Source organism: Microcebus murinus, chromosome 12 (genome assembly GCF_040939455.1).
Source record: "Microcebus murinus isolate Inina chromosome 12, M.murinus_Inina_mat1.0, whole genome shotgun sequence".
Classification (NCBI taxonomy): Eukaryota; Metazoa; Chordata; class Mammalia; order Primates; family Cheirogaleidae; genus Microcebus; species Microcebus murinus.
In genome coordinates this window covers 80,389,454-80,412,488 of record NC_134115.1, presented here as the reverse complement: position 1 = coordinate 80,412,488, position 23,035 = coordinate 80,389,454, and the positions used below count along the sequence as shown (strand labels likewise).

At 35.8% G+C, this 23,035-nt stretch overlaps 1 protein-coding gene across 1 annotated transcript in view; it reads left to right on the top strand.

The window, feature by feature from the left end:
* The window catches only part of MEGF9 (multiple EGF like domains 9), a 91,082-nt gene that overhangs the window by 22,998 nt on the left and 45,049 nt on the right, over positions 1–23,035 (top strand). The window contains exon 2 of the mRNA XM_012771669.3: positions 17,895–18,096. Coding sequence (XP_012627123.2) covers positions 17,895–18,096 — 202 coding nt within the window. The remainder of the gene's footprint in view (positions 1–17,894; positions 18,097–23,035) is intronic.

Below are 23,035 nucleotides of genomic sequence, written 5' to 3'. Positions count from 1 at the left end.
TTTGTCTAAGTTGCTGTATAGTTTACCACTATGTGAATATTCCACAGTGTATCAGTCATTTGAGCTGTTTCCAGATTTTTGCTATTTCAAATAATGCTGCAATGAACAACCTTGCACATGTCTTCTTCACATGTGGGAGAGTTTCTCTGGAGCAATGGTTCTCAATTAATGTGCATATGAATCATCTGGGTATTTTGTTAACATGCAGATTCTGATACAGTTGGTCTCAGGTGGGACTGAGAATCTGTATTTCTTACAAATTGCCAGGTGATGCAGATCCTTGGACCATACTTGGAGTTGCAAGGCACTGGTAGGTTGTAGGAAATGCACATTGTTATCTTTCTAGATATTGCCACATTGTTCTCTTGAAGAGGTTATACAAGTTTATGTTTCAACTAGGAGTGTATGAGAGAGTTGGTTGTTCAGGAGTAGCCTCTTTTGGTGACTATTTAAATTTAATCCATAACTAGTCTCTCCTTAAAATTAGATAGATTTTTTTTTGAAGGGAAAACATTAAAACATAAAGAAAATTACTTCAGTAGTTAACTTAATTTCAGCATTTCTCAGGAATTGATCTAAATTAGATGTATAGATTTTAATAAACTATTTTATAAAAAACTCATCTATTGGCCAGGTGTGGTGGCTTACACCTGTAATCCCAGGACTTTGGGAGGTTGAGGTGGGAGGATTGCTTGCGGCCAAGAGTTCAAGAGCAGCCTGAGCAACATAGCAAGTCCTCATCTCAACAAAAAATAGAAAAATTGGCTGGACATGGTGGCACACACACCTCTAGTCCTAACTACAGGGGAGGCTGAGGTAGGAGGATCACTGGAGTCCAGGAGTTCAAGGCTACAGTGAGCTATAATGGCGCCACTACACTCCAGCCGGCCTGGGCAACAGAGTGAGACCCTGTTTCTTAAAAAAGTAAAAATAAATAAACAAATAATAATGATGATAATAAAGTTCACCTGTTTCTTTTCTGTTCAAATAGTCACTTCATTTACCATAGTCAACCAAGACAGGACTTTGGCTATAAAATGAAGCATCCCAGAGAGCTGAAAGGGAAGGGAAACTGTGTGCTAGGTACTGTACTACATTATTTCATTTAATCCTCACATTTGTACAGGTGAGAAAACTGAGGCTCACAGCAGTGTTAGTGACAGTGTTTGGCTTCCAGGTTTACATGAAAAAATTAGTGTACTACTCTTTTCTTCAGTTATCTATAAAAAGGTAGTAGTGGTTGAGCAAATAATCAGATCCTTAACTTCCAGGGCTTAAGATCCCCTAGCTTCTTTGGTAAGGTGAGAAATGCCTACATACCTGCTATATCATGATAGCTTCTTCCTCTTTTTAAATTATGATAACACATAAAATTTATAATTTTAATCATTAAGTATACAGTTCAGCAGTGTTAAGTATATTCACATTGTTGTGAAACATTTCCAGAACTTTTTCATCTTGCAGATTTGAAATTCTATACCCATAAAACAACAACTACCTTTCTCCCCCCTCCCCAATCCCTTGGTAGCCACCATTCTATTCTGTTTCTATGAATTTGACTACTTTAGGTGCCTCATATAAATGGAATCATACAGTATTTATCTTTTTGTGACTAGCTTATTTCACTTAACATAATGTTCATTATTATCAAAGTTCATCCATGTTGTAGCAAATGACAGGATTTCCTTTTTAAGACTGAATAATATTCTATCATATATATATATGTCTGTGCCTGTCAAATTTGTAAAATCTATTTGTCCATCAATGGATGGATGAATTTGGGTTGCTTCTACCTTTTGGCTCTTGTGAATAGTTCTGCTATGAACATGGTTGTGCAAATATCTCTTCAAGGCCCTACTTTCAATTCTTTTGGATATATACCCAGAAGTGGGATTGCTGGATCATGTGGTAGTTCTTTTTTTACTATTATTTTCTATAGTGGTCATACCATTTTACTATCCCACCAACATTGTAGTGGTAGCTTTTAATGGTATAGAAAGTGGTGTGACATCAGAAATGAAGTAGGAAGAATAGGCAAATGTTGCTAGTATGGAGGTAAATTTCACTTAGAGTCTATTTTAGTGAACATTGCCTGCTTCTCTAAGGTTTTTACTTCAGGAGTAGAAGAGGGAGCTGAATTATTTCTTTTTAGATATACTATTTACTACTGGTCTCTGAGAATATCTGAGATTGTTAATGTCTAATAGTGCCTTAGCAATGATTAGGGGAAGTTTGGGGATTGTGTCTTGTATTTTTCTCTGAAGGAGTGCACATGAGTATGATGTTGGTGTGAAACATTGTGATTAGCAGGTTAGGAATATGCCAGGAACCTAAAATACAATTCTGCCTATTTTCAAGGTTTGCAATCTTGAACGAGGTCTTTTAACATCTTGGTGTTTCCAAATTCTCATTTTAAAAATAATGAAGCCTCCCAATCTGTGTTTTAGTATTGTGACTTCTGACCATCTCAGTTTTCTTTTGAGGATCTTAGAGTGTGCATATGTCTGTTTATGTATGTATATATTTGGTGGGGAGGTGGTTGAGTTCCACTGATGCTGTATGCAAGAGCAGGAGTGAGCAGTGGAATTAGAAGAGGGATTTCTAACTGGCATATATATATATACCATGGAATACTGCTCAGCGATAAGAAAGAAATAATGTCTTTTGCAGCAACTTGGATAGAAACTGGAGGCCATTATCCTAAGTGAAATAACTCAGGAACAGAAAAATAAATGCTGCATGTTCTCACTTATAAGTTGGAGCTAAACTATGGCTACACAAGGGCACACAGAGTGGTGTAATGGACAGTAGAGACTCAAAAGGGGGGAGGATGAGAGAGGGTAAGGGATGAAAAATTACCTGTGGGGTACAAGGTACACTACTCAGCTGATGAGCACATCAAAAGCCTGGACTCCACCACTGTGCAATATATACATATCATGGAATTCAACTTGTACCTCCTAAATCTATTAAAATTTTTAAAAAGAGGGATTTCTTCTCTATCATGCCCTTCTTGAATATGAATTGTTACCCCAGTGCTTAGTCATGATGATAAAGCAAAGAGCTTCATAGCTTACAGTGTCCAGCAGTGTTTATAAGTGTTTGATAATAGTGAAATGTGGCAGGGGAGTGGGAATAATTTGTCAACAAGTTTTAGGATTAAGAGGATTACACAGGGAACACAAAATAAGATAGCTCTCCTCAAACACTTTTAAAAGCAAAAAGTAGTTTTTTTTAGATGTCCTTTGGAATGACTCAAGGCTCAGCTATTTTACTTGTTTCTTAACTCCAAATCTGTTAAACTTCTAGCACCGTAGACAACTGCAGACAGGTATATTTTCCACCTTGCAGGGTGTATTTATTCAGAATGCAAATAGACTTAATTTTGTTGTATAATGTATAGAGAGATCCTACTTACTAGCCAAACCTATCTATATGTTTGAAGAAGCAATTTTTACTAGTGACTCTGCCCAAATTCAAATTCTCCTGTTAAGATTACCACAATAATTTGCCAATAAATAAACCTGTTGCCTCTAGTCTCCCTTCTCTAATCCTTTCTTCATGCTACCATTAAAGAGATAATCTAATCCCAGTGGGACTCCTTATAGTCATTCGACCTTGGGAAAATTGCGTAGTTTCTGTATCCTCATTTCCTTATTCAATCCTGTGATAAGAATTATAACTATCTTATAGGTTCTTATAAGTGTTTAATACATTAATGCATATGAAGTATATAATATGTATAAAACTGTGCTTGGCATGTAATAAGTAAATAAATAAATAAAGCAATTAGTAGTAGAGGTAGTTACTGTTGTTAATATTAGCTATTTTTGGTTTTTTTATTGTTTGTTTTTACTTCTGAAGTCCAACTCCGGCCACATCATTACTTTGCTCAAGAATTTTCTATATTTCACTTGTGGCAAACTTTTTGGGTACTTCAGAATGAATTTTGAATTTTGTAGACATGCATATTCCTGAGTACCCTCACCAGAGATTTTTATTCAGTAGATCTAGAATGGGACCCAGGAATTGGTATTTTATTTGCTCCCCAGGCGATTTTGAGGCTGGTGATACTGGGACCTCCCTTGGAGAATTGTTCCATGTAGGACCAAATGAAAATTCCCTAGATTGGAATTCAGGGCACCAGTATACCTTCCCAATATGTATTTTCTCCTGCTGTTCCTCCCTATCAGTGTTTGCTGCAACCACAGTAAGCAGATTTTCTCTTTACTCATTCTTCCTCACATACTCCATGTGTTATCCGGAATAATATGCAATAACTTTGCGATCAAATATATATCTGTTCCTAGTAATCCACAAACTTTACATCACTGGGCACCTTAGGATAACATTTTTAAGTTGACCTTTCCTTTTGCTTTTTTTGCACTCCCTTTCTCTGAATAAATTTTCCAGTCATTTACAATGAGCAAATAGTTCTAGCCTTTAAGTTGCTCAGCTGGCCTCTGTAAACAGACTCTAAGGCAAATCTAATCCCAACCTCAGAAGCGATTGACAGTACTGGAAGTTCTTTTCTTATGTTTTCTGTTATGTTGGCTATAAGATTAAGACATTAATGAAATTATTTGAATGCATTAATAGATCTCTGATAATACCTTTTAAGTTTCAGTTCTTGCAATCTGTAGTAATATCTAAGGATGCTGCTTTGCCAAACAGAATGCTTGGAATAAAAAATACAGGGTGGAGAAAGAGAGGCCATTGTCACAGGTGTTTTCTTTGCCTTGTCTCTTCTAATTTTTAAAACACCCTTAACAGTTAGGTATCATTGTCCCAATTTTATGAAAAGTCTTTACAAAGAGAGCATGAAATTTAAGATTACGGAGCTATAAACAGTGGTTTCAGGTTTGCACCCAGGTCCCTTGACCTCATGGACTGATCTCTTTCTACTGTGGCCTGGAGCCAGATTTCAAGTTGTTCAAAATCAATTTCTGTGTTTGCTTCTCCTGCCTGTTACCTTTCCTTAAATTCAGGGATACTATGATGATGCTGTAAATGAAAAACCCCATATAAATTCAAGAATAGTTACTAAAACAGAATAGCAACTCTGTAAATAGATAGTAACTAACATAGAATAGTTACTCTTTTAAGCTTTATAGGCAGTACTTGGTTAATTCTTTTAGTACATTCTAAATTTGATAGTAGCCTAATAATAAAACTCACTCTCAAAAAATAAGCAGTTTACTCCTAATAAATGGCAAAATTCGTTTTTTTAAAGCCTTGAAAAATGTATACAAATGGAAAAGTGGTGGCACAAAAAGGTAAGTATTTTGTCTAGATTCAGGTAGCACTTTGACAGTTTAGCATGGTCTATGCCAGAATTCTTGATCCTAAATTAGTACACTTCGTAAGAGATACTTGAAATAAAAATTACCAGTATTCTTTTAGCTATGTGAGTGCAGTTAGATAAAATAAATAGATGACAAATGTTAACTCATGAGTATGTGTCTTTGGCTCTGAAAACTATGTTCAGGTTCACCAGCCATAAGCAAATGCAAGGTGTTCTATGTCACCATTTGAAAATTAATTTTGTAGCTTGGGCAACTTCTTCCCACCTTCCGCACATAACACCATTTGCTAATCAATGGATTTGCTGTCACTTGCCTACAAAGAAAACAAATTAAAAAAACAACAACATGCATACACAACTGCATTTAACAGTGCAAGGTGGAATGTCTTTTTTTGCCCCTTCTCTCCTGTCCTCCTTTTTAAGGGAAGAAAGCCTGTGGTGAAGTGAAATGAGGAAGGGCACTGGAGTAAAGTAAACCTGGGTGTGAATGTTGTCTCAACCACTTACTGTAACTCTCTGGTCTTGGGGAAGTACTTAGCTTTTCTAAATTTTTATTTTTCTGCTAATAAACTTGGACTTATAATCTCTACCTTTGCAAGGTTGTTGTGAAGCTAAATGTTCATGCAAGTGAAATGTCCAAGAAAGACTGGGACATTGTAGGTAATAGTAAATGGCAATTATTTTTATTATACTTAATAGTAATAAGGCTTATGTAGGGATTAAGATAAGCAGTTGTGTAAAACAGTTTGTTCTACTTTACCAATATTTGTTGTGGTGGAGGAAACCCAGAATTATATCTGTTGTTAACGGATAAGATATAACCTTTAATGGAAGACCTCACACTGTGTAACTTAAAAATAGAAGTCTTACTCAAGAGAATCAAGGGAAAAACCATTAGAAATAGTGAGAGTTCTTAAAAAGACTATGTGTATATCACAAAAAATCTAAGTTATTAATAATAATCATTACTAACTAATACTAATTAGAAGATATAATGGGGGGAGAAGATCACAGTTCTAACCACTACTGCTATCACCACTGCTAATAATAAAAAATTTAGAAATAATCTCAACAAGATATATATGAAGCTCATACACATTATTTAATTATACAATCTCAATAGGTGAAAGCGGGTGCCGTGGCTCACATCTATACTCCTAGCTCTCTGGGAGGCCGAGGCAGGAGGATTGCTTGAGCTGGGAGATTATGACCAACCTGAGCAAGAGCAAGACCCTGTCTCTACAAAAAAAATAGAAAAACCAGCTGGGTGTGGTGTTGCGTGCCTATAGTTCTAGCTATTTGGGAGGCTGAGGCAGGAGGATTGCTTGAGCCCAGGAGTTCGAGGTTGTAATAAGTTATGATGATGCCACTGCACTCTAGCCCAGACAACAGAGCAAGACTCTGTCTCAAAAAAAAATTGCAATGAATGACATGAAAAAACACTGAATAAATGGAGAGGTATACCAGTGCTCATAGATGGGAAAATTGAATATTGTAAAGCTGCCAGTTCTTGATACATTAATTTTTCAGATAAGTTGAATTACTGGAGAAATTAATATAGGAATATTTTTGGAGGGACCATGGCAACAAAGTTCAGATGGAAACATAAATAACTATGAACAACTGAAAGAAAATATAAAGAACAATACATTAGTGGAACACATTATAAAGCTGCAGTTATTGAAACTTTTGTGAAGGTATAATCAAAGAAAGATCAATGTAATAAATCAGAAATAAACTCTGATGTGTAAAAATATATTAATATGTGATATAAAAAAGACTGCAGTTTGTTTAACCGTTCATCATTTAAAGGACATTTGGGTTATTTCCAACTTTTAGTGATTATGAGTAAAGCTGCTGTAAACATTCAATTACACCTTTGTGTGAACACAAGTTTTCGTTTCTCTTGGGTAAATACCTAGGAGTGGAATTAGTGGTTCATATAGTAGGTGTACATTTAACTTTATAAGAAACCACCAAATTAGAGTGGTTATCTTTATGGAGCTCACAGTCCAGTGAAGACTCAAATAAGGAAGGAAGGGAAAATCTTGTGTCTATTTGTGCATTGGTAGGGATAGAGGAGCAAGAAGTAGGAAGAGAGAGCACTTCAGAAAAGGAGTGATATATAAAGCCAAGAGACTCTTGCTTGTGAGAAGCTCACCATCTAAATGCAAAGACAATGCTTCTATATAATTATTATTTGAACCATCCCATAAGGTGGAACTTTATATAGACACAACTAGTAAATGATACAGGTAATACTGGAGTCATTAATAGGAGGAATATTTCTTTGTGCTTGGTAACAAAACAAAACAAACAAACAAAAAAAAAAATCTTTAAGAGATTCCCACTGCTACTTGGAAGGCTGAGGCAAGAGCATTTCTTTCTTTTTTTGTTTTCGTTTGAGAGAGAGTCTCGCTTTGTTGCCCAGGCCTGAATGAGTGCCGTGGCATCAGCCTAGCTCACAGCAACCTCAAACTCCTGGGCTCAAGCAATCCTACTGCCTCAGCCCCCGAGTAGCTGGGACTACAGGCATGCGCCACCATGCCCGGCTAAGTTTTTCTATATATATTAGTTGGCCAATTAATTTCTTTCTATTTTTATAGTATACACGGGGTCTCGCTCTTGCTCAGGCTGGTCTCGAACTCCTGACCTCGAGCAATCCGCCCGCCTTGGCCTCCCAGAGTGCTAGGATTACAGGCGTGAGCCACCGCGCCTGGCCAGGCAAGAGCATTTCTTGAGCCCAAGAGTTAAGACCAGCCTGGGCAACATAGTGAGACCTCATCTCAAAAAGAAAAAGAGAGATTGTCCTTAAGTTGGACCACGAGAGACAGATGTAATATGAATAAAGGGCATGAAAGTAGTAGGATGAAAGACAACTCAAAAAAATTAATCATGCCAATAACTACCCCCTCAAATTCAAACCTTCCTGTGCAGAAATAAAGAAACAGGTAGAAAGTACCTTCACATTTTTATCTGACTTCATCCTCAGAAATAATAGTATATTTGCTGCCATTTTATGTTATATATTTTGAGACTCCAGTGTTATATGTATATAAATCTAGAATTATATCTTGTATTCAAATCTAGAACTATATCTTCTTAATGATTGGGACATTTTGTCATTATCTCCAATAATGCATTTTGCCCCCTCAATCTATTTCATCTCATTAATATAGCTAGCTGTACACTTCATGCTTTTCTATTTAGTTATTTTCAACCTTTCTGTGTATTTTTGTTTTGTGTCTTTTGTAACCTGTTTGTACCTGGATTTTGTGGGTTTTAATTTAATCTTAAAGATCTTTGTCTTTTAAAGTGAATAGCTTTTATTTCCTAAAATGAAATCAAGTTTAAATAGATTTTGGTAGCTATTTATTGATCACTATTATGCTAAGTCACAATGAGAAATATAGAGAAATATGAGAAAATTTGCCCGTAATGAGCAATTTTCACTTAAAACTTAACACATACATTTAAATTTTTCAAAGGAAATTACTTTAAGGTGTACTTATTAGGATTACTAGATATACCAATTGCTCAATTATAAAAAAGAAAGTCTTTTATAAACCAAAAAACAGTATACACGTCCACATATAATTTGACCTTTAATTATTTTTTATGATGTACAGATAACAAGAATTATCAACAGTTTATAGGCTGAGACACTGAAACTCAGAGCAGTTAGACTTACTGAGCTCACAGAGCTGGTTAATTAGCAGCAAAGTCTGATTTTAAGGTGTTCTGTACTTGTCTGATGATTTTTCTACTTATTTTCTTAGGCAGAAGCTTCTCATAGTGAAAAGACATGGTCCTTGGAATGATTTAGTTTGGGTTTTAATCTCTTCTCCAGTACTGGTTAGTTGTATGATTTATTTCATCTCTCTGAGACTCAGATTCCTCATTCAAAGTACCTCCTACATCAAAGGATTGTGGTGAATACTAAAGGAGGCCAAACGTGTATAGTTTCCAGTGTGATGTCTGATACACATGTATTACAATACATGCTCAATAACTGGTAATATCATCTTTGTTATTATTAGTAGTAAAAGCTAGTTGTTACAGCCTTTCCCAGAACTTGTCATCTTGTCTCATTAATTAGATAAATTGTCTCTGAATTGTGGAAAACTGGCAGTGAGCCCAGGGCAAGAACTAACAACATGGACCTTAAATGTGAGACAGAAAATTTTCTGTAAAACCTGGGTTATATTGCCCAATTCTTTTTCCTATGTCTACCATAAAGTGAAAGAATGTTTTCCTGTAGTAAAGAGTGATTGGGAATTTTAATTGATACATTTTTATTTTAAAAGGTAAAGCTTAAAGCTTTTCTTAAAAGTGATGGCTTTAAAAGTTTTCCACATCTCTACAGAAGTCTGGTTTAACTCAAGAAACTCATCAGCTTTAATATTAAGTTTTCCAGCTTTTCAGAGATTTGTGACCACACCCTGGCATAACATAAATGGGAAATGTAATTTGAGTATTAATATTATACTAGAGTAAGACCCTTTATAAAAATAAAACTTTTGTGTTGATAATTCCTTTTCCCTAGGATGAGGCCTTTCTGAGATTCCTTTTCTTTAAACCTATAAAGATGAAATATGGTCCTAATAAAAAAAACATTTTGAAATATACCATATACTTAGAACATCAGGCCTATAATCAAGACACTATAGTTTGTTAGGATGTTTTAGAATCATTTGAGGTACAGGCAGAGGTTTGAATTACATATTCCTACTCTTGATTCTGACAATCATTTTTCCTTTTTTTTTCACTTTGAAAATGAAGAAAGATGTTATTTTTGTAGATCCTATCCTAGGCATGTGAAGAAGGGTGAAGTTCTATGTTGGATGGGTTAGATAGATTCAAAGCTACTTACATGCATTTTCCTGGTCCTTGTTTAAACACAGTAGGATTTTTAAAGATGAATCTCAAAAGTAAACAAACATTTGTATATAGAAAACAAGGATGGGAATCCTATACATCTTTATCTTTCATTTTTTCCTCTTCTCCCTCATTCTGCATAGGAGCAATTAAAGCTTAAGATTTAACCCTTTGCACTCAGATGTCGAGTGTGACTCGACACGGTTAGCAAAAATTATAGAGATTAAAATTACTCTATCGATAATTTGAAATATAAAAAATCCAAATAAATAAGTTTGTATGAAAAGAAACTCCAGTTTTTTATTCTGCTGCCGCGCTTTGTAAAATCTAGGGTATTTAAAAAATTAAATCCCGAGTAGAATAAAGGAATCAAGAAAAAAGCAAGCGAGTGCAAAGGGTTAAGTTGTAGCCGAAGGGAAAAGAAAAAATTCTACTCTTAAAATGCTCCACAAATCCTTATGCAATAATGAGCTGAAGCATTGATGTCTTCATCCTATTTTAATTGTGACATTCACTTTGAAAAAGACTGAACCATTATTGGGTCCCCTGTTGACTTTAGTGCCAAAGTCCAGTTGAAGTAGTTGCTTGTGGCATACCAAGGCATCTCTCCAGCAAAATTTAAGAAACTAATTAATCTAGTAAAACCTTATTATTTTTTTTTTAAGTTTTTGCTTTTTTAACATTTAAGTCCAACAAAATTTACTCATTTGATGTGCAGTTTTGTTAGTTTTCACAAGTGCATGATCAAGATATAAAATAGGCCAGGCGTGGTAGCTCACGCCTGTAATCCGAGCACTCTGGGAGGCCTAGGTGGGCAGATTGCTCAAGGTCAGGAGTTCCAAACCAGCCTGCGTGAGACTCTGTCTCTACTAAAAATAGAAAGAAATTAATTGACCAACTAAAAATATATATACAAAAAATTGGCTAGGCATGGTGGTGCATGCCTGTAGTTCCAGCTACTTGGGAGGCTGAGGCAATAAGATCGCTTGAGCCTAGGAGATTGAGGTTGCTGTGAGCTAGGCTGACACCTCGGCACTCATTCTGACGCCTGGGCAACAAAGTGAGACTCTGTCTCAAAAAAAAAAAAAGATACAAAATAATTTTATACCCCCTCAAAATTCCTTTCTTTGCTCCTTTGTAGTCAGCCTTCTCCCTGTATCCCCAGCTCCTGGCAAATCCCTGATCTGTTCTTTGCTCCTATAATTTTTCCTTTTTCAGAATGTCATGCAAATGGAATCATACAACATGTAGCTTTTTGAGGCTTCTTTCATTTAACATAATGCATACAGGATTCATCCATGTGCTTGCATGTCAATGATTTATTCCTTTTAGTTGTCAAATGGTATTCCATTGTACGGATATACCATAGTCTATCCATTCATGAACTGAAGGATATTTGGGTGATTTCTAGGTTTTGTTGATTGTGAATATAGCTGCTATAAACATTTGTGTGTGATTTTTTGTGTTAATGTAAGTTTTCATTTCTCTTGGATAAATACCTAGGAGTGGAATTGCTGGATCATATGGTAACGGTAGTAAAGGTATATTTAACTTTATAAGAAACTGTCAAACTATTTTCCAAAATTTTCTATAATATTTTGCACTTATGCCAGTAATTTTTGAAACTTCTGCATTCTTGCCAGCAATTAGTATGTCAATTTTTTCTTTATTTTAGCCATTCTATCAGATGGTTACTTATTGCCTTTTTTTTTTTTTTTTTTTTTTTTTTTTTGAGACAGAGTCTCGCTTTGTTGCCTGGGCCAGAGTGAGTGCCGTGGCATCAGCCTAGCTCACAGCAACCTCAAACTCCTGGGCTCAGGCAATCCTCCTTCCTCAGCCTCCCGAGTAGCTGGGACTACAGGCATGCGCCACCATCCCCGGCTAATTTTTTCTATATATATTAGTTGGCCAATTAATTTCTTTCTATTTATATAGTAGAGACGGGGTCTCGCTCTTGCTCAGGCTAGTTTCGAACTCCTGACCTCAAGCAATCCGCCCACTTCGGCCTCCCAGAGTGCTAGGATTACAGGCGTGAGCCACCGCACCTGGCCATTATTGCCTTTTAATATGCAGTTTGCTCTTTGACTTCAATTCAGTGGATGTTCTTATAATATTTGCATTGTGTATGGAGAATAGAATTACTTCCATCTACTTTTACAAGTCAGGCTGCAGTTCTAACTCTCTAATAACTTTTCTATTTCTTTTGCACTTAGAACTTGAATGGCCAAGTTCTATTCATCATAGCATTATATATATGTTCACGACGTGATTATGCTCTTCTGATAAATATACTAAGTATGATATGTATGTCCAAATACTAAAAATAATACTTATTATTATATTGAGTACTGCTTTGAATTGTATTCTTTGCTTCATTTAATTTTCAAACATTGGGCCTCAGTTAACAGAGAAAAAAAGAAGTAGGAGAAGGAGAAGGTAGAAGAATATGAGGTTATTCCTGAGAATTTGGGAGGATGTGTTAGGAGTCAATACAGAAAATGATAATAATTGTTCCAGTATAATGGGAACTGACATGACCCATCTCATATAACCTCACTTCTTAAACCTCCCTAAATGTTTTATGAAATCAGATTGATCCATGTTAATTTGCCTGAGAAACTAAATTTCTTCTTAACTATAGATGACCTCTAGTTGGCTCACAAATTAATGTTTTCCTGATGAAGATGCCACAGTGTGGTATGCATATCCAAATAGAGATATAAAGTTTCTAGACTTTTGAAACACTAGAAGAAAATTCTTCCCTATTTCAAGGAATATTTGGAAAAATTTAAGACCTGGTGGAACTTTTTAAAAAATACCTTTTAGAGAAATTAAATAGCTTATTTTAATTACAAAGTATATTTTAGAATACTTATAGTTCATATTGATAATGTTTAAAAAATATTTTCAGATAAATTTAAACTTACTGAAATTTTAAATGTTTTTAATTTGGGTTATAAGGACTGAGCCTTAATTCATTTTAAATGCATTTCTTTTAGTTTTTGCTATTTGAGATTAATAGAAGATGCCACCAATATTGCAGTATATTTTGTAAGCCTTCTGAATATGGGGAAGAGTGAAAAGTTTAGGAATATCTTAGAATAGTTTTGTTTTTTTGTATTCTTAATAGATAATGGCATTTGAACATATTAAAAGGCAAGAGTACTGCTCAAAGCAATCTACAGATTCATTGCAATCTTTATCAAAATACCAAGGACATTCTTCGCAGAAATAGAAAAAAAATCCTATGAAACCACAGAAGACCTGGAATAGCATTGTCAAAGATTATGGTGTCTCTGTGAGCCTTGGCATTACTCTCCTTTATTTCTTTACAGTTTTCCCAAGAATTATAGGGCACTGAGAGAAAACCTACTACTCACATGCTAAAGAGTTTATTCCATATTTACTCCTAGGCAACTAAATGAGCTTTCTGGCATCTCATTCACACTGGTCTGTGATTAGCTTTTGATGTCCTCTTCATATTGTTTCATTCCCATTAACATCCACACTGGTGACTCACCATTAATTGTGTTGCAGACTCCTTTGTGCTAGTCTAAGGTTCTACCTCATTAAAACGCCAGCACTTTCTCTCTTGTCTTTGGCTATACATTCTTTCATTCCTTCTATCAGTTGAAATTTCCTTTCTTCTTTTTCCATATTGCTAGCTGCCTACTAAGGGGATTGCATTATTTCTCCATTAACTCCTATCTGGTTCCACATGAATGTCTAGAACTGTGAAGGGGCTGAGATTTTACTCTATTTACAAACTAGCAAATCATCCTGACATAATTTAATGAATGCTCACAGTGTTTTACATTTATTATAGTTGTCACACTATTCATTTAACTTGGGTCATTTCACTTGAGATCAAATCACTGGGACAGAGCCTTGGATTTTGAACTACAAACAGAAAAGATGTACATGCTCCCTGGCACTTGGTGTGCTTTGTACTCTGTTCCTTTCCTTTGGTTATTTTGGGGAGAAATATTAACAGGATAGTGCCTCTTTGTCTTGGTATGTCAGCCCCTTCCTAGCACTAGGGTGGTCTCTCTGGCTGAAATACCCATTCACCCTGTTGCCATTCACCCTGTTGCTGTATAATCAATAAATGCTTATTTTTCATCATCTCTGAATCCACATCGTAAATCCTTCTGATTTCACCACTATATTTGTAGGCACACAGATTGGTAATATATAGAGCCCAGTATAAGTAGAATACCCTCTTATTCTCTACCTTGATGACCTATAACTTGGATTTCTGCATAACAGGACACTAATTCTGTTTCCCCAGACATTGTCCGAAGCTGCCATGGTAATAAACACATTCTCGGGATTTCAGATCTTGTCCACAGGCTGTAACAAAGCTGTGGGCTAAATCTAACATCTGAATTTTACATTTATGTTCTTTTATCTGAAATCACTTTCCACTTTTTTCCAGCAATTGTATTAATTAATCTAGTATTCCAAACCACTTCCAGCTTAGGTGTTAGAACTGAGTGTTATAGGTACTATTATTATGTCCGGTTTACAGATGAAAAACATGAAGGCATAAGGAGGTTAAGTAACTTATTTAAGATTATAAAGTTGGTAAGCAAGAGAGCAGGAGTTAAACCTTAGCTATCTACTTCTAGAGTTTGTACTCATTAACTGCTTTGTTTTACTGCCTCTTCAAACTATTGTCATATGAGAGGTGTGAGCAGGTAGGGAGGGATATGAGAGGTAGGGAGTAGGTGTTGTTATGAATTCACAGTAAGAACAATACAGTTAGAGTTTATGGAGGAGTGAGTTTCCACTGATTTTGAAATAGGGGATAGGTTTGAATATGTGGAAAAGAGAGCATTCCAGATCCACAGAATGAGCAAAGGTTCAGAGATACTGCTAACCAGAGTATGTTCAGGGAATAATGAGAAGATTGGATTAACTGATTCTATAGAAATAATGCATAGCAAATAACTTGGTTAGTACTGAAGTTTTATCCATTAGAACTCTACTGAAAAAATACTAAGTCTCAGAGTTCTTAGATTAAGATTAATTGGATTCTTAAAAAAGTACTGCTAATCTTATTCACTGGGAACACTGATTCATTTTTCAGATGGATATACATTAGAAGTAAAATAATATAATAAAATTCATAGTCCTTACTACAGAGTGTATTAGTCTTTTCATTTTTCTTAAGCTAGTTCTGCCCACACCGGCATAATTTGGTCAGTTTAATTTGTGATGAAATTGGTCCAGCCGGAAGAGTTGGATGTATGTTGAATTTCTACCAGATTTCAGAAGAAAAATGTTACTTTAAGAGTTCTGGACCATGCATGGTGGCTCAGGCCTGTAATCCTACCAGTCTGGGAGGCTGAAGTGGGAGGATTGCTTGAGCTCAGGAATTTGAGACTAGCCTGAGCAAGAGCAAGACTCTATCTCTACAAAAAATAGAAAACAATTAGGTAGGCATCGTGGTATGCACCTGCAGTCCCAGCTACTCTGAAGGCTGAGGCAGGAGGATTGCTTGAGCCCAGAAGTTGGAGATTGCAATGAGCTGTGATGACACCATTGCACTCTACCCAGGGCAACAGAGGGAGACTCTGTCTCTAAAAAAAGAAAAAAAGAGTTCCAGTCATTTCTGGTGGAGTGAAGGTCTTGCCATGAAGTTGTCATTGGCATGTTTACAGAAACGGAACATAGCTTTATTATTTATTAATATAAAACCACAGTGTTTTATATAAATATAATATAATATAAAATATATTATAATTTAAATATATTAAAATATATTATAATTAAAATATAATATAAAACCACATACTCAGAAAGTAGATATCATATGGAAAACATGTAACTTTTTCAAAGAAATGTCATGGTTACATAGCCTAGCAAAAATAAGAATCTTGATTGTGATGTGAAGCTGATTTCTTTCCTAAGCTTGTGGCTGAAGAAATCTAAACTATCCTTTGGGTTTTGTTAACTAATTTGCCACCCAACCTTGAAATATACATTTAAAAAATCATCCACCAATATATATTCATTTATTTATTGTATTTACAAATTAGAAGAGGTATCTAGAGCAGGGAAATAAACTGACACCAAAGGTTAGGAACTGCAGAAGTATGGGAGGTATAGAGTTGCCAAGTGGGAATTTCTTTGAAGAATCCTTTGCTTTGACTTGTGTGGATAAGCTGTGGATATATAAAGAATTTTGAAACTTAATTTCCTTTTCTAGACTAGAGAAGCAAATCCCTTTATAACTTTCTGTGTAAGACTCTAGATTTGCAGTTATCCAGTAGCTTCTTTGAAATAACCAAAAATAACATTAAAGGTTATTTTTTTCCAATCTAAACTATATCAGTATAATGCCATTTTATATATAGTGCCTTGCCTATTCAGAAGTATAATTTGTACTATAGATTTTTCTGGATACATTAAGACTAGGTTCATAGCTATTTTGGAATAAGGCTTATTCCTAGAATATTATCTGCAATTGATTTTAACTAGATGTTTTTGCACATGCTTACAAAGTCCTACATTGATACTGTGTCACACTATGATGAAAACACTCCTTTTAATAAAATGAGTAGAAATAGCAAAACCCAAATCTTAACTGACCTTTAAATGAATCTTGGTTAATCAAGGCTAAAAGTAAAGGCTTCTAAATATTTTTATCCAAAGAACTGTTTGAAATGTACCTAAAGGAAATGTTTATTTTATGAATTTTTTTAATTTGGGAAAGACATTCAAATTCTGTTTCATTTTAACTCACTGATCAGGATAAACCTGTAAATTTTTCCTCTAGATTTATTTTTCATCGTTTCCTCACCTTAAACTTTCAATTCTCCATTAATTTCTTTTTGAGCAGAACATACTAGCTTATGATTCGAGCTGTAGCACAATCTTTTATGACCTTGTATAGGTTACCAGAGTTAATCATCTGAGCCTTAGGCTTTTGCTGCTATTCAATGGGATTATTTATTATTTAACATGTCATTTCCAGCATGTACTATCAGTGCCATGTAGATAAGCCTGCCTTTGGTGACTATCAATCCAGAAAAACTAATAATATGCAGGCACACATACAAAAAATTGGGATGTTGAGTAAGAGGGATAGGAGATGAAGAGTAAAGGAAATTAAGAATGTTAGCTTAATAATTATGAACTGTACATAATTTTAGTTACTCTGTATATTTCCCAATTTAAATAAACTAAACAGGATAGAAAGTAGACTTGAACTAGAGTTCATTTTGTTTGTTTTTTTCTCTTTCTTCAAGACTTAATTTCTAAGCATGGGGTTAATTTTATCTATCCTTACAAAGTAGTCTTGATAATTTATTAAGAAAAAGGCTGAGTGTGGTGGCTTACATCTATAATCCTAGCCCTCTGGGAGGCTGAGGCTGGATGATTGCTTGAGGTCAGGAGTTCAAGACCAGCCTGAGGAAGAGTGAGACCCTCTCTCTACAAATAATAGAAAAATTAGCAGGGTGCAGTGGTGGGCACCTGTAGTCCCAGCTACTTGGGAAGCTGAAGCAGGAGGATCACTTGAGTCCAGGAGTTGGAGCTTGCAGTGGGCTATGATGATGCCACTGCACTCTAGGTGGGACGACAGAGCTGGACTCTGTCTCAAAAAAAAAAGAAAGAAAAAACATAAAAAGAAAAAAGAGTTCATTTTATTAAGAAGATATTAAATCTTAGTTGGTAATGTCTCTTTTCCTTTTTTTCTTTTCAGAGTATGTATGCAACTGCTCTGTAGTTGGAAGCCTGGATGTGAATCACTGCAACCAGACCACAGGGCAGTGTGAGTGTCAGCCAGGTTATCAGGGGCTTCTCTGTGAAACCTGCAAGGAGGGCTTTTACCTGAATCACACTTCTGGTCTCTGTCTGCCATGTGACTGTAATCCACATGGAGCCCTCAGCATACTGTGCAACAGGTAAGCAACAGATGGTGGAGGTGAAGTTTATTTTATTTAAACAAGGAAAAAAATGGCTCTTGCTCTTAAGTACCAGATTGGCATAAATAAAGGGGGGGGAGGAGGACCATGGATTTATGAAATATTTTGTATACTCTTATTCCCTCATTTTGTATGTTATATTTAATGTCATGATTAAAAAGCTAATTTACTGATTTAGTTCTTCAAAAGCACCTGGATCACCAATTTTGTTCTACGATGGTTTCTATAAATTTCATGGAAAAAAATTATTGAGGAAAGAATCTGCTTTCTAGAAGACCTAAATTTCATACATTTCTGAAAGTGGAAACATTCTTGCTATGTTTATTAATATAACATTGGAATTTGAGGAAACTTGTTTTTTGTTTAATTTTTTTCTCTTATCAAAATTCTAGATTTGTTTCTTTGGGCATCTAATGCTTAAACTTGGTAATATCCTAATTTCTTTAGCTAGTGGTAAGTAGACTGGTTTTATTCTATTAACCAGTACATTTTTGAGACCAAAACTAGATTAATAATTATTAATTATTAATAATATCTGAAATATTTATCTGCAATAATTATCTGAAAATTACCTTTAAAATAGTATGTTATTTGAAGGTGACTTAATCTAGGGGATTAAAGATGTCCTATTATCTGAGGATTTGCCTTCTATTACCACTCAAAGTAATTATTCTTAGACCTTGTATGAGACACTTAGGTTTTTGAGGACACCAAGTAAAAAAAAAGAAAGAACCAAAGAGATAGTGTTATATAATGAAAAGAATTCAGGCTTTAGAATCAATGTAACCTGGGTATGAATCTAAGATCTGCTGCCACTTAGGAGCTGTGTGCCTTGGGCAAGTCATTTCATTTCACTGAGCTTCAGTTTCTTCTCAAGGTTGTTATAAAGGTTAGATGGTATATACAACCAAACGAGTAAGATGTGCAATGTTTCGGGGATGGACACGCTTGAAGCTCTTACTCGAGGGGATAGGGGAGCATGAGCAATATATATAACCTTAATACTTGTACCCCCATAATACGCTAAAATAAAAAAATAAAAAAAAAATAAAGGTTAGATGAGTGGATGTATGTAAAATGCCTCGCACATATCACCCAATAAATTCTAGTTTGTTTTAATTTCAAAGGAATATTGTTGGCTTAAATGAGGGAATTTTTTTTAAAGAACTTTTAGCTCCATGGCATAAAAAATGCTTTATACTTTATCTTTAGCAATAGATATTATAGATGCTTTATTAATTATATTGTACTATTATATAATATTGTATCATGTTATACTTCTATTAAAAACATAGGCCGGGCGCTGTGGCTCACGCCTGTAATCCTAGCTCTTGGGAGGCCGAGGCGGGCGGATTGCTCAAGGTCAGGAGTTCGAAACCAGCCTGAGCAAGAGCGAGACCCCGTCTCTACTATAAATAGAAAGAAATTAATTGGCCAACTGATATATATATAAAAAATTAGCCGGGCATGGTGGCGCATGCCTGTAGTCCCAGCTACCCGGGAGGCTGAGGCAGAAGGATCACTCGAGCCCAGGAGTTTGAGGTTGCTGTGAGCTAGGCTGACGCCACGGCACTCACTCTAGCCTGGGCAACAAAGCGAGACTCTGTCTCAAAAAAAAAAAAAAATAAATAAAAACATAGAAGTAGCCGGGCATGGTGGCTCACGCCTGTAATCCTAGCACTTTGGGAGGCCGAGGCGGGCGGATTGCTCAAGGTCAGGAGTTCGAAACCAGCCTGAGTGAGACCCCGTCTCTACCAAAAATAGAAATAAATTAATTGACCAACTAAAAATATATATACAAAAAATTAGCCGGGCATGGTGGCGCATGCCTGTAGTCCCAGCTACTCGGGAGGCTGAGGCAGTAGGATCGCTGAGCCCTGGAGATTGAGGTTGCTGTGAGCCAGGCTAATGCCACAGCACTCACTCTAGCCTGGGCAACAAAATGAGACTCTGTCTCAAATAAAAAAAACAAACAAAAAAAAAAACATAGAAGTAAACTTGATTAAGAAGTTTATAATTTCAAATGCATCAATAGTCAACGTTTATAATGCTTGGTATTTTAAAATATTATTTGTCTTAATTCTCACAACAACTTCTCATATGTAATTACTAGGTTGCAAAGATAGTAAGTGGCAGAGAAGAAATTCCAAATTAGGTCTTCCAATTCCAAGTCCAGTGTCCTTACCATCATAACACGTGGCTTTTATAATGAGAAAACTGATAATCACTCTGTTGTTTGAGATTGAGAATATAGTAGTTGCTTACCATAGCTTCCTCCACTCCTCAGAAACATGCCCATACAAGTTATATTCAGAAGTTTTCACATTCTACAATTTTTAAAAAGGTATTGATAAGTCTGTTCATTCTGGTATTTCATGGAATGCCCACTACTTTAGTTAGTGTAAGATTCTGCAAACAGGCCAGGCGCAGTGGCTCACGCCTGTAATCCTAGCACTCTGGGAGGCTAAGGCGGGCAGATCACTCAAGGTCAGGAGTTCGAAACCAGCCTGAGCAAGAGCAAGAGCCCATCTCTACTAAAAATAGAAAGAAATTAATTGACCAACTAAAAAATATATAGAAAAAATTAGCCGGGCATGGTGGCGCGTACCTGTAGTCTCAGCTACTCGAAAGCCTGAGGCAGGAGGCTCACTTGAGCCCAGGAGTTTGAGGTTGCTGTGAGCTAGGCTGATACCATGGCACTCTAGCCAGGGCAACAGAGTGAGACTCTATCTCAAAAAAAAAAAAGATTCTGCAAACATATTTGCCTTGAATACTTTTAGAGAGATAGAAAAGTGTTTACTTCTAGGCCAACTGCCTTATTAGAGGAGAAAGCAATAAGGAAAGGATTAAGAGAGAGTTTTAGAAGATGGAAAAGAGGAAAAAACAATTATACTAATATTTATGTAATATCTAATTGTTTTCATAGTTTTTATAAATTACTTCTGATTTATCTTTTCCCTGCCAATTAATGCTATTACTATTAAGCTTAATGTTAAAACACTATCCTGATTATGGATAGTAACCATATTGGAGTGGGAAAGTACACTAGGCTAGTAATCTAAAGGTCTAGGGCAGGGGTCTGCAAACTATGGCCCATGAACCATATCCAACCCACTGCATGTTTTTGTAAATAAAGTTTTATTGGAACACAGCTCCACCCATTTGTTTATGCACTGTCTATGGCTGCTTTTGTACTACAGTAACAGTGTTGACTAATTATGATAGAGACTATATGGCCTACAAGCCTGAAATATTTACTATTTGGCTTTTTAAGAAAAAGTTTGCCAACCCCTCGTTTATATGGTGATTTATAGCTAGTCATGGTAGGTATAACTAGGTAACCATGTAACTTTAGGCAAGTCACATTAACTTCTTTTACGTGTTTATCTTTTTATTTATGAAGTAAAGACAATAATCTATGTCCTGTCTCTCTCCTACAGAGTTGTTTTGTTTTAAGGATCAAGCAAGTTAGTATATATGTAAATCTTTGTAAGCTGCAATTGCTAGATAGATAATTAAAATAATAACAGGAACCATTTATTGAGCATATTCTATAGGCTAGAACATGATGCTAACTGCATTATAATTCATTAGGTGCATTATCTCATTTAACTTCACAAAAACTGTCTTGATAATGCTATTATTTTCCCGTTTTGAATATGAGAATTCTGATGTTTAGAGGGCATAGTTAACTTGCCTAAGTTGACTCTAACGGAGCCGTTCAATCCATTTTAACAAATGTAATTTGCAAGCAGAGTTTACAGAATGACTTCACAGTTAATGTTTTTCTAATATTTGTATTTATATCCCAGAAACTCAATAAAGCTAAATACTACATGTTTAACAAAATAATGTGTGGGAAGTCGGTGTTAAATTCCAAATATAGCTGGGCATGGTGGCTCACACCTGTAATCCCAGCATTTTGGGAGGCTGAGACAGGAGGGATTGCTTGAGGACAGGAGTTCAAGGCCAGCCTGGGCAACATAGTGAGATCCTGTCTCTGAAAAAAGAAATTAGCCGAGAGTGTTGGCACTTGCCTGTAGTCCCAGCTACTTGGCTGAGGCAGGAGGATTGCTTGAGCCCTGGAGTTTGAGGCTACAGTGAGCTAGCTATGATCATGTCACTAAACTCAGCCTGGGTGACAGAGGAAGGCTCTGCCTCTAAAAAAATTCCAAATGTATTTGATAGAATGTCAGAATCATATGTAGACAACTTGAAAGGTTCCACCAAATGTCAACAAGGAGAATGTGTAGTGTGTTACTGCCTATTGCCGCTGTTAATAGTAGAAATTGGTTTTGCTCAGAAAGTGATGTTTAACCATTTTAAATCTTTTTTTTTTTTTTTTTTTTTTTTTTTTTTGAGACAGAGTCTCGCTTTGTTGCCTAGGCTAGAGTGAGTGCCCTGGCATTAGCCTAGCTCACAGCAACCTCAAACTCCTGGGCTCAAGCAATCCTTCTGCCTCAGCCTCCCGAGTAGCTGGGACTATAGGCATGCACCACCATGCCCGGCTAATTTTTTCTATATATATATTAGTTGGCCAATTAATTTCTTTCTATTTATAGTAGAGACGGGGTCTCGCTCTTGCTCAGGCTGGTTTCGAACTCCTGACCTCGAGCAATCCGCCCGCCTCGGCCTCCCAGAGAGCTAGGATTACAGGCGTGAGCCACCGCGCCCGGCCATTTTAAATCTTAACATGGAATTTGTTACATTTGTGTAGGTGCTTTACTGTTTTTTAGTTACACTCTAGGAACTTGGTTAGTTGTTTTGGATTAATGTGTAATGAATTATAATTTTTTTCATTTAAAAGTTGGTAAATAGGTTCTTCATTAGTATCTCATGTAGAGTTTTTGATTTTTGGTAATAGTTGATTAATGCAGAAGGTAGAAGAGATCTGTATTATTATTACAGATAATAATAA